The 12,199-nt window shown below is 37.1% G+C and overlaps 1 protein-coding gene across 7 annotated transcripts in view; it reads left to right on the top strand.

Moving 5' to 3' along the window:
• stat3 (signal transducer and activator of transcription 3 (acute-phase response factor)) overlaps window positions 1–10,554 on the top strand; it is a 52,652-nt gene extending 42,098 nt beyond the window's left edge. For all 7 annotated transcript variants that reach the window (XM_072561519.1, XM_072561514.1, XM_072561513.1 and 4 more), the window contains 7 exons: window positions 442–494; window positions 891–985; window positions 1,278–1,417; window positions 5,294–5,506; window positions 7,488–7,530; window positions 7,735–7,850; window positions 7,990–10,554. In XM_072561519.1, coding sequence (XP_072417620.1) covers window positions 442–494; window positions 891–985; window positions 1,278–1,417; window positions 5,294–5,506; window positions 7,488–7,530; window positions 7,735–7,850; window positions 7,990–8,045 — 716 coding nt within the window. In that variant the 3' untranslated portion in view covers window positions 8,046–10,554. The remainder of the gene's footprint in view (window positions 1–441; window positions 495–890; window positions 986–1,277; window positions 1,418–5,293; window positions 5,507–7,487; window positions 7,531–7,734; window positions 7,851–7,989) is intronic.
• Window positions 10,555–12,199: the final 1,645 nt, after the last annotated feature.

The raw sequence follows: 12,199 nt of genomic DNA, 5'->3' as shown, positions 1-12,199 counted from the left end.
TAAAAGTGCTGAAAGAAATACGAAAAATTGTCCTAGTGTCCAAGCCACGGTTTCCTTTAACAAATGATGCTCAAAAGAAATGAGCTGGTTATTCTCAGTGTGCTCACAACATCCCACGTGATAAAGTGCTGCTATGCAGTCTAGAAAGTAACGCATTCAAAAGTGTCAAAATCATTCTTTTGTAACAGATGTTGATTTAGAAACAACTTATGGAAAAAAAAGTCTATTGGTGACTAAAATGCTTTATTTCCCTTGTGTGCATTTCTAATTGTATTTGTATGCTGTTGTATGATCATTTTAATGAGTGGTGCTGAAGCAAGAAATATTGACAGCATGTACTATGGAGTACCGAAAATACTTCACATTTGTAGTTGAGTTTTTAAATTTATTTCCTTTTATACTGTAAAATTCTTTTTGTAATGGTTTTGTTTGTGGTTTTAGGTCCTGGTGTCAACTACTCTGGGTGCCAAATCACTTGGGCAAAATTCTGTAAAGTGAGTGAACACATGTCTTTGTTAAATTCCGTAATGGCATCAAAAAGCTTGCTTTTAGTTTTAAACTTGTTCTTTGGCATTCATCTTTTGGTCACAAAATTCTGCTTTTACAATGCTCTTAATTTTTTTTTAATGATAAATAATTGGGCAGAATCTTTAGTATACTATTTTAATGTTTACAGTTCTAAAATAAAACTCGCTTAATACTAAAATTTTAAGTAAACATCCAGGGGGTTTTACATACCTTCATTGTATCTTATGTTAATTGTTTAGAGGTTTTGTTGCACATTGAGCAAGTTCAGGATAGCACATTTTTTAGTTGAGTCACTCAAAATTTTAAATAACAAGCAAACATTTTAATATTCTTAAATTTGCTTCAATAAATTTTTCATTTAGGAGAATATGCCTGGCAAAGCATTTTCATTCTGGGTATGGCTGGACAATATCATAGACTTAGTGAAGAAATTTATTCTTTCTCTGTGGAACGATGGGTAAGATTTTACTATAACTCTCCTATTTATCTTTATATGCTTATGCAAGCCTCCGTGAACCTCAGTTTCTCATTGCCTAATTCAGCAAAGTTGTGCTAATCGATAGCAAGAGAGTAATATGCTTCCCTCTGCAAATACATATTTTACAGTTTGAGAAGATAAATCCTACAGATTGCTGCAGTCTATTATGTTACATCTTGATGTAAATCTTAGAAGCTTGGTGTGTTGCACAAACTTTGTATTTTTAATAAAACTTGTAATCTTCATAATTATTAGATTTGTTTTGTAACAGGTATATAATGGGCTTCATCAGCAAAGAAAGAGAGAGAGCTTTACTGAATGTGAAACCCCCAGGCACTTTCCTACTTCGATTCAGTGAGAGCAACAAAGAAGGAGGAATCACTTTTACGTGGGTAGAAAAGGACATCAATGGTATGTAACTTTTTAAGTTAAATATCGTGATGTGAAATAATGTCAGAAAATGGAGAAATCAAAGCTTAATTAGGAATATCATTTGAATGATTAGACCTTTTACCAAAAAAAAATCTAATGTATAGCAAACATTTCTTATGTCACAACAGCTTCCTGTAAAGCTTCAACCCTTCATACAGTTGAGGGTTGGTCAGCACTATTGGCTGGAGGACTGGTTTGCATTACACAGTAGGGGTTCAGTTTCCATGTCAGCTGAGGTCCCACCTTCTCAACCTCACCACCTCTATCCTGAGGTGTGGTGACCCTCTGATTGAGCTCTGCAATGAATGAGCAACCCTGTTGTCCTGAGGTCATGGCTGATCTGTGGTCTAACTGCAGATACTGAATTAAAGGCTCACACTGAACAACAGGCCGTTCGAACCCAACTTCGAAAGAATGAGTTTCAGGCCCTCCCCCTCTTTCCCCCGCCCCCCCCCCCCCTCCCTTTCGGTCTGTGATGTGTTTCTGTTACTGGACAATAATTAAGAAAGCATGCATTCCACCTTGGCAGTTTGATTATTTAAACTGTTTAGTATAACATGGAATGAATAAGAGGCCAAGAAGGGGTTAATTTTTACAGTTGGTACTACTTGTTTAGTCACTGAAACATCACACTAGGCTGAAGACATTCTTAACAAAAAAATGCCTTAATGCACACTGTAAACAAAGTTTGAGTTTTTTTTTGTTCCCAACTATTTCTGACTCTGGCCTAAACCTTTTCAGTTCTAACAACCTTGAAACTTTCTATTTAAACTCTTCTGGCTTAAGAGGCTGTTCAAAACTAAAACACTTCCTTCATGGTAACTTCTTTTTTTTCTGAACTGAGACTTTGGTCAGTCTTTTCTGGTTAAAACTGAATGAATAGGTTTCTTCACTGATGTTAGCTCAGCAATATAAGCAATCCCACCTGTGATTGCAGGCTCATGCTTTCATAGAATTGATGCACTTGGTGAGGAGGGGTCAATGATCTGTGTTTTAAGAAAAAATCCTTTAGGGTTTGCCCATATTATCTGCCTCCATTTTGAAATCTAAATGGGAAAAGAAAGGTATTAAAAAACAGAGTACACCATTCATCACACAAATAAACCATTTTAGTTGAATTGAGTATTCTATTCAGGATGACCTGGCATCATTTGAATCACAAGTGACTCGAATGGACAATAAATAATGGCCATGCCCATAAGCAGAGAAATTGTTTTTCAAACTTCTGATGCACCATTGGCGATACCATGGCACATCTAGTACCATTTTTAATTGTAAGAATGTAATGCAGATCTATTTCAGCAGATGGATTTTGAATTCTTCTAATATAGTGAGAATGAAAAATCCTGAGAAATGTGTTTTTGTCTCAAAAGTCAGGTTACTAAGAATTATGTTTCATTGCTTAGAACTAAGTTCCAGTACATCTTCCTTCACCTTGAGAAATGACAAAAGCAATTTTAATCTGAAAATAGCTATAGACCAATGAGAAAAAAATTATTATGGTGTGGAACAGTGCTGTCTCTAATATTTTTAACACTGCTACATAGACCTGCAGTAGTGGGTTTGCAAAGTGGAAGCCAGTGTTTCTATGCACTGATGTGGTGTGAATGGAACCCCACCCCCACTATTGCCTGTAGGTTCACACAGCCGCACAGCTTAGTGTGGATTATTTCCATAAAAATGCATCCATTGAAAAAGCACTTACTCCCCTGGGGCTTTACAGGTTTCCCCCGCTATCTGAAATAGAGCATTTCCATGAAATCTTTCGTAAGTCAAAATGACGAAAGCAAAGAAGCAATTTTTTTTTGTAAAAGTGAAAATCCTCTTCAAATTTCTTTTGGTTAGCAAAAACAAATCGGTGCTAATGTAGGTCTTTTCTAAAAGCAAAGTGACGTAAAGCGAACTTTTGAAAAGTGAAGTATACCCGTTCGTCCAGTCAAATCCACCAGCTATGATTTTAGATTTATGTTTATATATGACATTGTGTTTCATGCCTTTTTCTCATTAGGAAAAGAAAATGAATGTGATTATGATGTTTTATGTTGCTTCACTGATTTCATCCAATTCGACATGAATGTTTAGTAGAGTAAGGTTGTCATAACGTTGAATGTGCGTAATAAGTTGAGTGAGTCAGAATCTACTGCTATTTCAAAAAAAAGGTTCTGGAGAAACCTAGTAGTTCTGCCAGCATCTGTTGGGAGAGAAATAGAGTTGCATTTCAAGTGCAATGTAACTCCTCTGTGTTGGAGTGGGATGGAAAAGTGTTTCTAGCTGAAAACAATGGGAATGGAACAAGTGGACCAGAACAGAAGGTCCAGGAAAGGTTTGTGGGTGAGGGATTTTAGAGATCAAGGTGTCTCAGGACAAAAGTTAAAGGGTGTTAATTGTCAAGAAGCAACAAAGAGATCCAGCATGTGTTAGTAGTAGGTGTTAATAGCTGAAAGTACAACAATGAAAACAAGACACTGGGGGTCGGGGTGCAGAAGGCATCAAAATGACAGTTTACATTGAATCCAGAAGGCAGTAAAGTGCTCAAGACAATGAAACGCTGTTTCTCCAGCTTGCCTTGGGCTTCATTGAAAGAATTCAACAGGCTAAGAACAAATGTGAGCATGCAAGCAAGATCCTAAATTGAAATAGTAAGCGACTGGAAGATTGGGATCATCCTTGCGGACTGGAGGTGTTCTGCAAAGTGGTCTTCCGTCTGTGTTTGATTTCTCTACTGTAGAGATTTTGTAAGCAGCCAAACAATAGACTTGATTTAAAGAGTACAAGTAAATACAATTGTCTGTTGTCTTGTACAATGAGGAGGGAGGAACTAAAATGGCAAGTGGCATACCTTCTGTGATTGCACCGTAAAGCAAGGTGTTGCAGAGGAAATGATTCCTTCAGAATGCTGATGGTGAAGGGAGGAGACGCGTGGTAGAACTAGCAGGATAATATTGCAGGCATTTGAGATTTAACAAGTGCGTTTGACCTTTCTGTCTCTCCATATGGTGGATTGCTGATGGGTTTTGTTTCTCCCCCAACCTCCCACTCAACAGCTTGAGTTTGAGCTCCAGGATGAGTGGGAAGATGTTAGGATGGGAGTTGTCATATTTCATATACCACGTATCCCACTCAGAATGCACCCAGCAAAGGTTTGTTAAATTGTAAATTTTAATACCTTGTATGCTAAAAGAGCTGTTCTCTTAGGTAGAACTTCTTTCAATGATATATGTGGTATGGTTAGGTGAGGTGCATGAAAGCAGTCTCTTTACTTGAATGAGGAGAGACTAGTGTGTGGGTCTTCATTGTGTTTACAAATACAAGTGACCAAGTTTTTTTTTCAATTAATTACCTTGAAGTTTAAACAGGTATAATTTTTTTTATTTAATGTCACATTCTTAGTGTAGCTACAAATCTGATCAAATGTACTAATGTCTCAGCAACTTCTAAGATGCAGTCACGATAATATTTCTGATGCACTATTGTTTCACATCCAGAACTTTGGTTTGTGTTCAGTTCGATTAGATTGAACAGTTATTTTTTAAGGATCTGAAAAGGGTTTGATTATTATCAATCCACTTCCAAGTGGGCAGATGTGCTTTACGCTTGCACGAGATGTCCAAAGCTGATGGGTTCCGTTACCCAGAATGAACACACATTTTTGTCTGTGATATTTTTTGATTTGGCCAGATTTTAACTTTTGCCTGAAAGTCTCACATCTGAACTATGACGTGCTTTTTTCATTTTTGGTGTAATTTTAAGTTGAATTAATAAGATGTTTGATTATATTAAAATGTTCCATTGCTGTAATTCTAGTTTTTGAAATTTGAATTATTTTATACATTTGTTTTAACCACTTTCTAACAGGAAAGACCCAGATCCAGTCTGTGGAACCGTACACCAAACAGCAACTAACCAATATGTCTTTTGCTGACATTATCATAAGTTACAAGATCATGGATGCTACCAATATCCTTGTGTCACCACTAGTGTATTTGTACCCTGACATTCCAAAAGAAGAAGCATTTGGAAAATATTGCTGCAGTGAACCTCAAGAAGCTATTGATCCCAATGATCCAGGTGAAGCTTTCAATCCTGCCTAAGTTCCCATTCTTGGTCTTCTGTACTCTTGTTCATATTACAAGTTCAGAAAGTTGGTAAGAAGGAGCTGTCCATCCTGCATGTTGATTGCTAGTTAAGACTTTGAAATTGGGAATTGTCTAGCCAACTGTAAAATGAGAGAAGCCAGAGACTTCAAAATTACATTTTAAGTTCCACATGTCAGCTATGGGCGAGTTAGCTTATTTGACTACATTGACGATTCCCTATCCAGCTGACGTAGCCATGAGGTAGATGTCCTCGCTCTGTCCCCGGGAGTGGAAGGCAATAGTGAACAGACACTGACAAACTGTCATTAAAATGACTCCAGATGATGGAGCAGCAGACACTAACCCTCCTGTACTATTATTAGTGAGTAAAATTAGGGCGCACGGGATTGGGGGCAAAGTACTAGATTGGATAGAGAATTGGTTGGCTAACAGGAAACAAAGGGTAGTGATTAACGGCTCCATTTCGAAATGGCAGGCAGTGACCAGTGGGGTACCGCAGGGATCCGTGCTGGGACCGCAGCTTTTTACAATATATGTAAATGATATAGAAGATGGTATCAGCAATAACATTAGCAAATTTGCTGATGACACAAAGCTAGGTGGTAGGGTGAAATGTGATGAGGATGTTAGGGGATTACAGGGTGACCTGGACAAGTTAGGTGAGTGGGCAGATGCATGGCAGATGCAGTTTAATGTGGATAAATGTCTGGTTATCCACTTTGGTGGCAAGAACAGGAAGGCAGATTACTACCTCAATGGTATCAAATTAGGTAAAGGGGCTGTTCAGAGAGATCTGGGTGTTCTTGTCCACCAGTCAATGAAGGCAAGCATGCAGGTACAGCAGGTCGTGAAGAAGGCTAATAGCATGCTGGCCTTCATAACAAGAGGGATTGAGTATAGAAGCAAAGAGGTGCTTCTGCAGCTGTACAGGGCCCTGGTGAGACCACACCTGGAGTACTGTGTACAGTTCTGGTCTCCAAATTTGAGGAAAGACATTCTGGCTATTGAGGGAGTGCAGCGTAGGTTCACGAGGTCAATTCCTGGAATGGCAGGATTGCCTTACACGGAAAGACTGAAGCGACTGGGCTTGTATACCCTTGAGTTTAGAAGACTGAGAGGGGATCTGATTGAAACGTATAGGCTTATGAAAGGACTGGACACTCTGGCAGGAGGGAACATATTTCCGTTGATGGGGGAGTGCCGAACCAGAGGACACAACTTAAAAATACGGGGTAGACCATTTAGGACAGAGATGAGGAGAAACTACTTCACACAGAGAGTGGTGGCTGTGTGGAATGCTCTGCCCCAGAGGGCAGTGGAGGCCCAGTCTCTGGATTCTTTTAAGAAAGAATTGGATAGAGCTCTTAAAGATAGTGGAGTCAAGGGGTATGGAGATAAGGCTGGAACAGGATACTAATTAGGAATGATCAGCCATGATCATATTGAATGGCGGTGCAGGCTCGAAGGGCAGAATGGCCTACTCCTGCATCTATTGTCTATTGTCTATTGTCTATTGACCATGATTGCTTGTTTATTTTCTCAACAAAACTATTTCTGAGATTTATGAAGGTTCCGATTCCTGTACTTCACTGTGTTGCTGGATCCATCAAGAATTGTAACTTTATCTAATCTACAACCTCTTTTCTGCACGCACAATATAACCATTTAACAGATGTATTCCCATTATCTACTCTCAATTTTACCAGGCAATAATGACCATGCAGTAAACTACTTTAAACTGGGCAACCCATCTTCAGTGGCTGCACTTAGAACAACTATTCATTGTCAAACCCTTGGATACTCCACTTTTCAGTCAGGAAAATAATACTTAGTTCTTACAATGATTGGGAATGGTAGTTGATAGTCTTCAAATTTATAACTTTTAATTGTAAATTTTGCATTTCCCTTTTCTAATACTGTAAGCTCATTTTGATTCTTTTTTAATATTGCAGAAACATTTGCATACCTGAAGAGAAAATTCATTTGTGTGACACCGTAAGTGAAAACTGATGTATTGGATTTTTTTTGGCTGATTTAGAATATGCTTCAGTGACATGTTTTATATGATCGTCTAACCACTGTCACGGAGCAACAAGAGTATTTTGTGTACATTAATAGCAGTAACTGCTTTATATAAATTTAATGATACAGGCATCTCAACTTGAAAATCTATTTGCTTTATGTATCTAATTTGTACAGAACAAATTCTGGCAACACAAGTGACCTTTTCCCAATGTCTCCACGTACACTGGACTCTTTAATGCATTGTGGAAGCAATAATGAAGGACCTGAACAAGGAGCAGCAGGTGGCCTTGGTAAGTGACAAGCAGGATTCTCTCCAAACCCGTACCGTTCACCTGGAGGAGTAGTGGAACTCCAATCCAATTACTACTTTTCAGTGGGATTTTCAAACAATTTTAATTTTACTGTTTTATTTTTCTATTGCTTTTACAGATTCCATTACTCTGGACATGGAGTTTGGCACAGAATGTGCTGCTTCTCCAATGTAAATTCTGTCCATCTTTTAGGCAAAGCAGGATCTGTTATCTTGGTTATATCTTCAGTATGATTAACCACTAGTTATAATAGTTTACATCGTAATTTGTTTATATCTATTGTCTTTTGAAATTTAAGTGCTTTGATAATGTTACCATTTACTTGCATATAATGCTTTTACCATATTGTATCATGTTCATTTCCAGCGGTTTATTTCAAATCTAATACAACCAAGAAAGATTTGTTTCATACTGGTTCAATGCTTCAACCTGGATCCTATTAGCCCCTGCATTGGCAAATGGTTCAAAATGAAATAAACTTGTCTGCAGTATGTTGCAAGACTCTGGTGCACTAGGGCATTATGCTACCCTTGTATATTGTCCTTATTCGTATGGATTTATTAATTGTATGTTCTCAACGGTTTCAAGTATACAGTCTCACCATGTGGTGGGATTAAAAGTAAATCATCAGAAGCGTCTCCACTGTCTGAATTCAGCAATGATTTACTGACGAAACAGATATGGACTACATTTCTGCGTCTTGGCCCTGGTGCATCTTATTTGGCAATTGACTCTCAGGTGTGTGGAAACCAACTGTATGCGCATGACCAGTGTTTTGAACTGCGTTTTAAAAATGTTTTTATTCATCCTCTGAACATGAACAGCTGTGGGAGACTGGCATGGATTATCAATACCTAGTTGCCTTGAAAAGATGGTGGCATACCTTTCTTGGACTGCTATATCGGTTTGAGACAGCTGAGCAGATTGTTAGGTCATTTTAGAGCATGTTTAAATCAATCATGTTGGTATGGACTTGTACTTGCACATAAGCCAGACTGAGTGAGAGTAGTAAATTGTTTGCCTTAAAGGATGCTAGGGAATCAGTTGGATTTTTATTGCAACCAAAACCAAACTGCTGAGGTCGCTTACAGATACCAGCTTATTTCCATGTGTTTTTATTAACTGAAGTCAAATTCTGTAACTGCTATCATGGGCATTCTATTTGCATGATCTGGATTGTTAATCCAGGCCTGTACTGAATGGAGATGAGAAAAAGAGATGGATGCTGAAACTGGACTATATGGAAATGGTATCAATTATCTTGTTGATAAACTGCACCTTCTGTGACTATTCAGTAGTTCTCACAAGGGAAGCATACTGCCATGATGCATTGGACGAGCTGACTACTCAATTTATTTTAAAAGTCAGCTGAATTTTCTTTGCATGACTGGATATTGTAATGCATTGCTAAATTTAGCAATAAAATGGGATTTTTAATATAGCTCACCATTAGGTAAATCAGTAAAATTGTTCTCCAAAAGTAGATTTGTTTTTATATTAAAAGCATTTTTTTTTGTTAAACGAGATTCTAAAAGACAACTATATCTATGTGGTATATTTCCACCAAAGGAAGAGAAGAACTTAATGTATTAATAAACTTAGAAATGATTGAACATGTAATTTGCATTAAATTGTGGAGAATTGTATTATGTCTGGGATTTGTACCTTTTTAGAGTGGTATTGTTGGAGCTGAACAATAACAAAAACTGTTTGAACTAGCCTGGGCCAGAAGCAAAAGATTATAATTCAACAAGGTCTGCAACCATACAGAGCAATGCTTGATCTGACTGTGGGAATGCATTTTCAGAATTCTTGATGGTGTTCTCAAACTTGAGATTGATTGAAATTAATGTAATGTGCAAGTGGAATGCTACATATGACCATGCCTTTTGACCCAAGTGCATTTTAAAAGCAAAAAAGATTTTGCTAATAATCAATCAGTATTTTCATTTCCCCTGAGTAAAACATCTTTGCAGATGACCACACAGTAGTGTGTATAATTCCAATGAGTATGCATTGTACTACCATATGGATAATGTTGCCTTAAACATATAATCATGAATTTTGACTTTTAACTCAGAAATCCATGATTAAGATACTCCGAAGCAATGTTTAGTGTATCTTTGTGTATTTTTCCCCATATGTTACAAGAGAGGGAAGAAATATTCTACAAGTTTGAAACATTTTCTTGATCAGGAAGCTAAATTCATTGGAAAAATAATTATTTAAGAGCTGATACACTGGTGTCCAGATTTGAATTCAACTGGCTTGAGTAAATAAGAAACTTTTTTTTTTACACCTCATTTCCCTGATTCAGTATAAGGCAGTAATATTTAACTGTACTGCAAAGTCAATTGTATGCATCTGCTTTCTTCAAAAAGGATTTACTTTTCAGAAGTAGGGATGCATACTTCTATTCCCCGAATTGTATATTGAGAAAAATGTAGGATGTAACAAATTCTAAAAATGATTGAATGTCATTTAAGTTGTAAAGCGTTCTCAGACAATGCATCCAGTTCTAATTTCAGTGTTTTTGTTTCTAAGTTTCATTTTTGTAATGTATGTTTGACTATATTCAAGATGTGTATATGAAAAGTGTGTGTAAATGAAAAAGGCAACGTTCATATATGCTGTAAATCTCCTTATCCTTTTACTGATTAAAAGGCAAAGCTTTGCATGTTCAGTTGTTCCAGTTTTTCTTTCACACAAGTTTGGATTTGTCAAATTGTCTTCAAATTATCATTGTGCTGGAAATCAAATATATTTTCATCACCATGAATTAAGAATGCATTTCTTCAAATGTACACATGATTGTGTCGAGAAAGAGAGAACAACTGGTATTATCTTGGGCATTATTTCATTGCCATTTCCCTGTATCTGTTGTACAGTGCATGAAACAAAATTCTAAACTACCTTACTCAGCAGTAACACCATATCAAAACATCTTTGTATTTAATTGATGGATCTTGATTTTCTATCAAGTAAGATTTAATTGTATGTATTTTATTTTTAATTTTAAAAAGCATGGATAGTGGCCCAAGAATTTGCAAGGGTTTTGACAGCAAAACTTTTGTGTTCCCTCCGATTATCCTTCAGAAATCTGAGCACAACTTCGAGTCTGAACGCTTGCACAAATTAACACCCCCATCCTGATGTTGCTATGTTCTGTGTTAACTGGTTTGCCACTGTTGGAAATTAGAAGCTGCTGTCAGTTATCAGAACTTGCTTGACATTCTTTGAAAAATATCCTGAGATGTTTTAGGCTTGGTGAGTAAAATGTGCCGAACCAACGGAAGAGAAACTAGGAAAGCTTTCCAAAGGTTTGGACAAAAATAGATGCTTTAAACCTAGAGAAGCAAGGAAGGTATGATTGGGAGGGAGGAGTTGGGTGGGGTCATTTCCAGAGTGAGGAATCCAGGCAGCTGAAGCTGAGGCCACCATTAGTGGAGTGAAATGAAGAAGAAATTATTCACAATTCAAAAATGACCAGTTCCAGGATCTTCAGGGCGTTTTATTGAAATTCATTATCAATAAGGTGAACCACTATATTCGACAAGAGAGTAAATAACCAATTGTTTCTGCTGGTCATATTTCACCAATGTAGATATCCCCTAACTACATTTAGCTACTATTGATGGACACTGTTTCAAATCCAAATAAGGTAGATGGTGGCATGTTAAATTCAATTAATTAACATAATATCTAGAATTAAAAGCTAGTCTAAATGGTCTACTCTTTGTTCATATATAAAAACAACATTAAGAAGCTCCATAGACTGAATGCTAAACCATAGATCCTTTGTTATCAGGTGGATGAAAGATTCCTGAGGATATGCTGAAATGTAGAGTTGAGGTTAAAATAAGATCAGTCATGTTTAGGTCAAGATTCTTAAAACTTTAGTTTCCCATCTGACCTGAATCCACCCTTGTAAAGCTAAAATGCCTCCTCCTAACTCTACAACTCTAATCTCTGTTTGTTTTCTGCATAGTTAATGGAGGAATTGCAAAACAAAAACAAACTGCTGGAGAATTCCATTTTATTTTAATGGAGGAATTAGTTCAGATAAACAGCCAATATCCACTTGCTGAGTGGCAATTTGAAGACCAGTGAATTTCAGTATGGCAGAGCTATAGAAACTGTACCTCCAATGTAAGCCAGTCCCTCCAATAAACAAACATGAAGATATTAAGATGGCTGAAACACTTGTGAATATTCACTTCTAAATTCTTTGATCTCATTACATTTTATTGTTAAATTAATTTGTTTGATTGTGACACAGTGAGTTCTTCAGATCCTAATGGAAGCTCATGTCACACTTGGTAACTGGT

The sequence above is a fragment of the Chiloscyllium punctatum genome, chromosome 42 (genome assembly GCF_047496795.1).
Source record: "Chiloscyllium punctatum isolate Juve2018m chromosome 42, sChiPun1.3, whole genome shotgun sequence".
NCBI classification, from domain to species: domain Eukaryota; kingdom Metazoa; phylum Chordata; class Chondrichthyes; order Orectolobiformes; family Hemiscylliidae; genus Chiloscyllium; species Chiloscyllium punctatum.
Note: the sequence above shows the minus strand (reverse complement) of the source record. Positions and strands in the feature narration are given on the sequence as shown.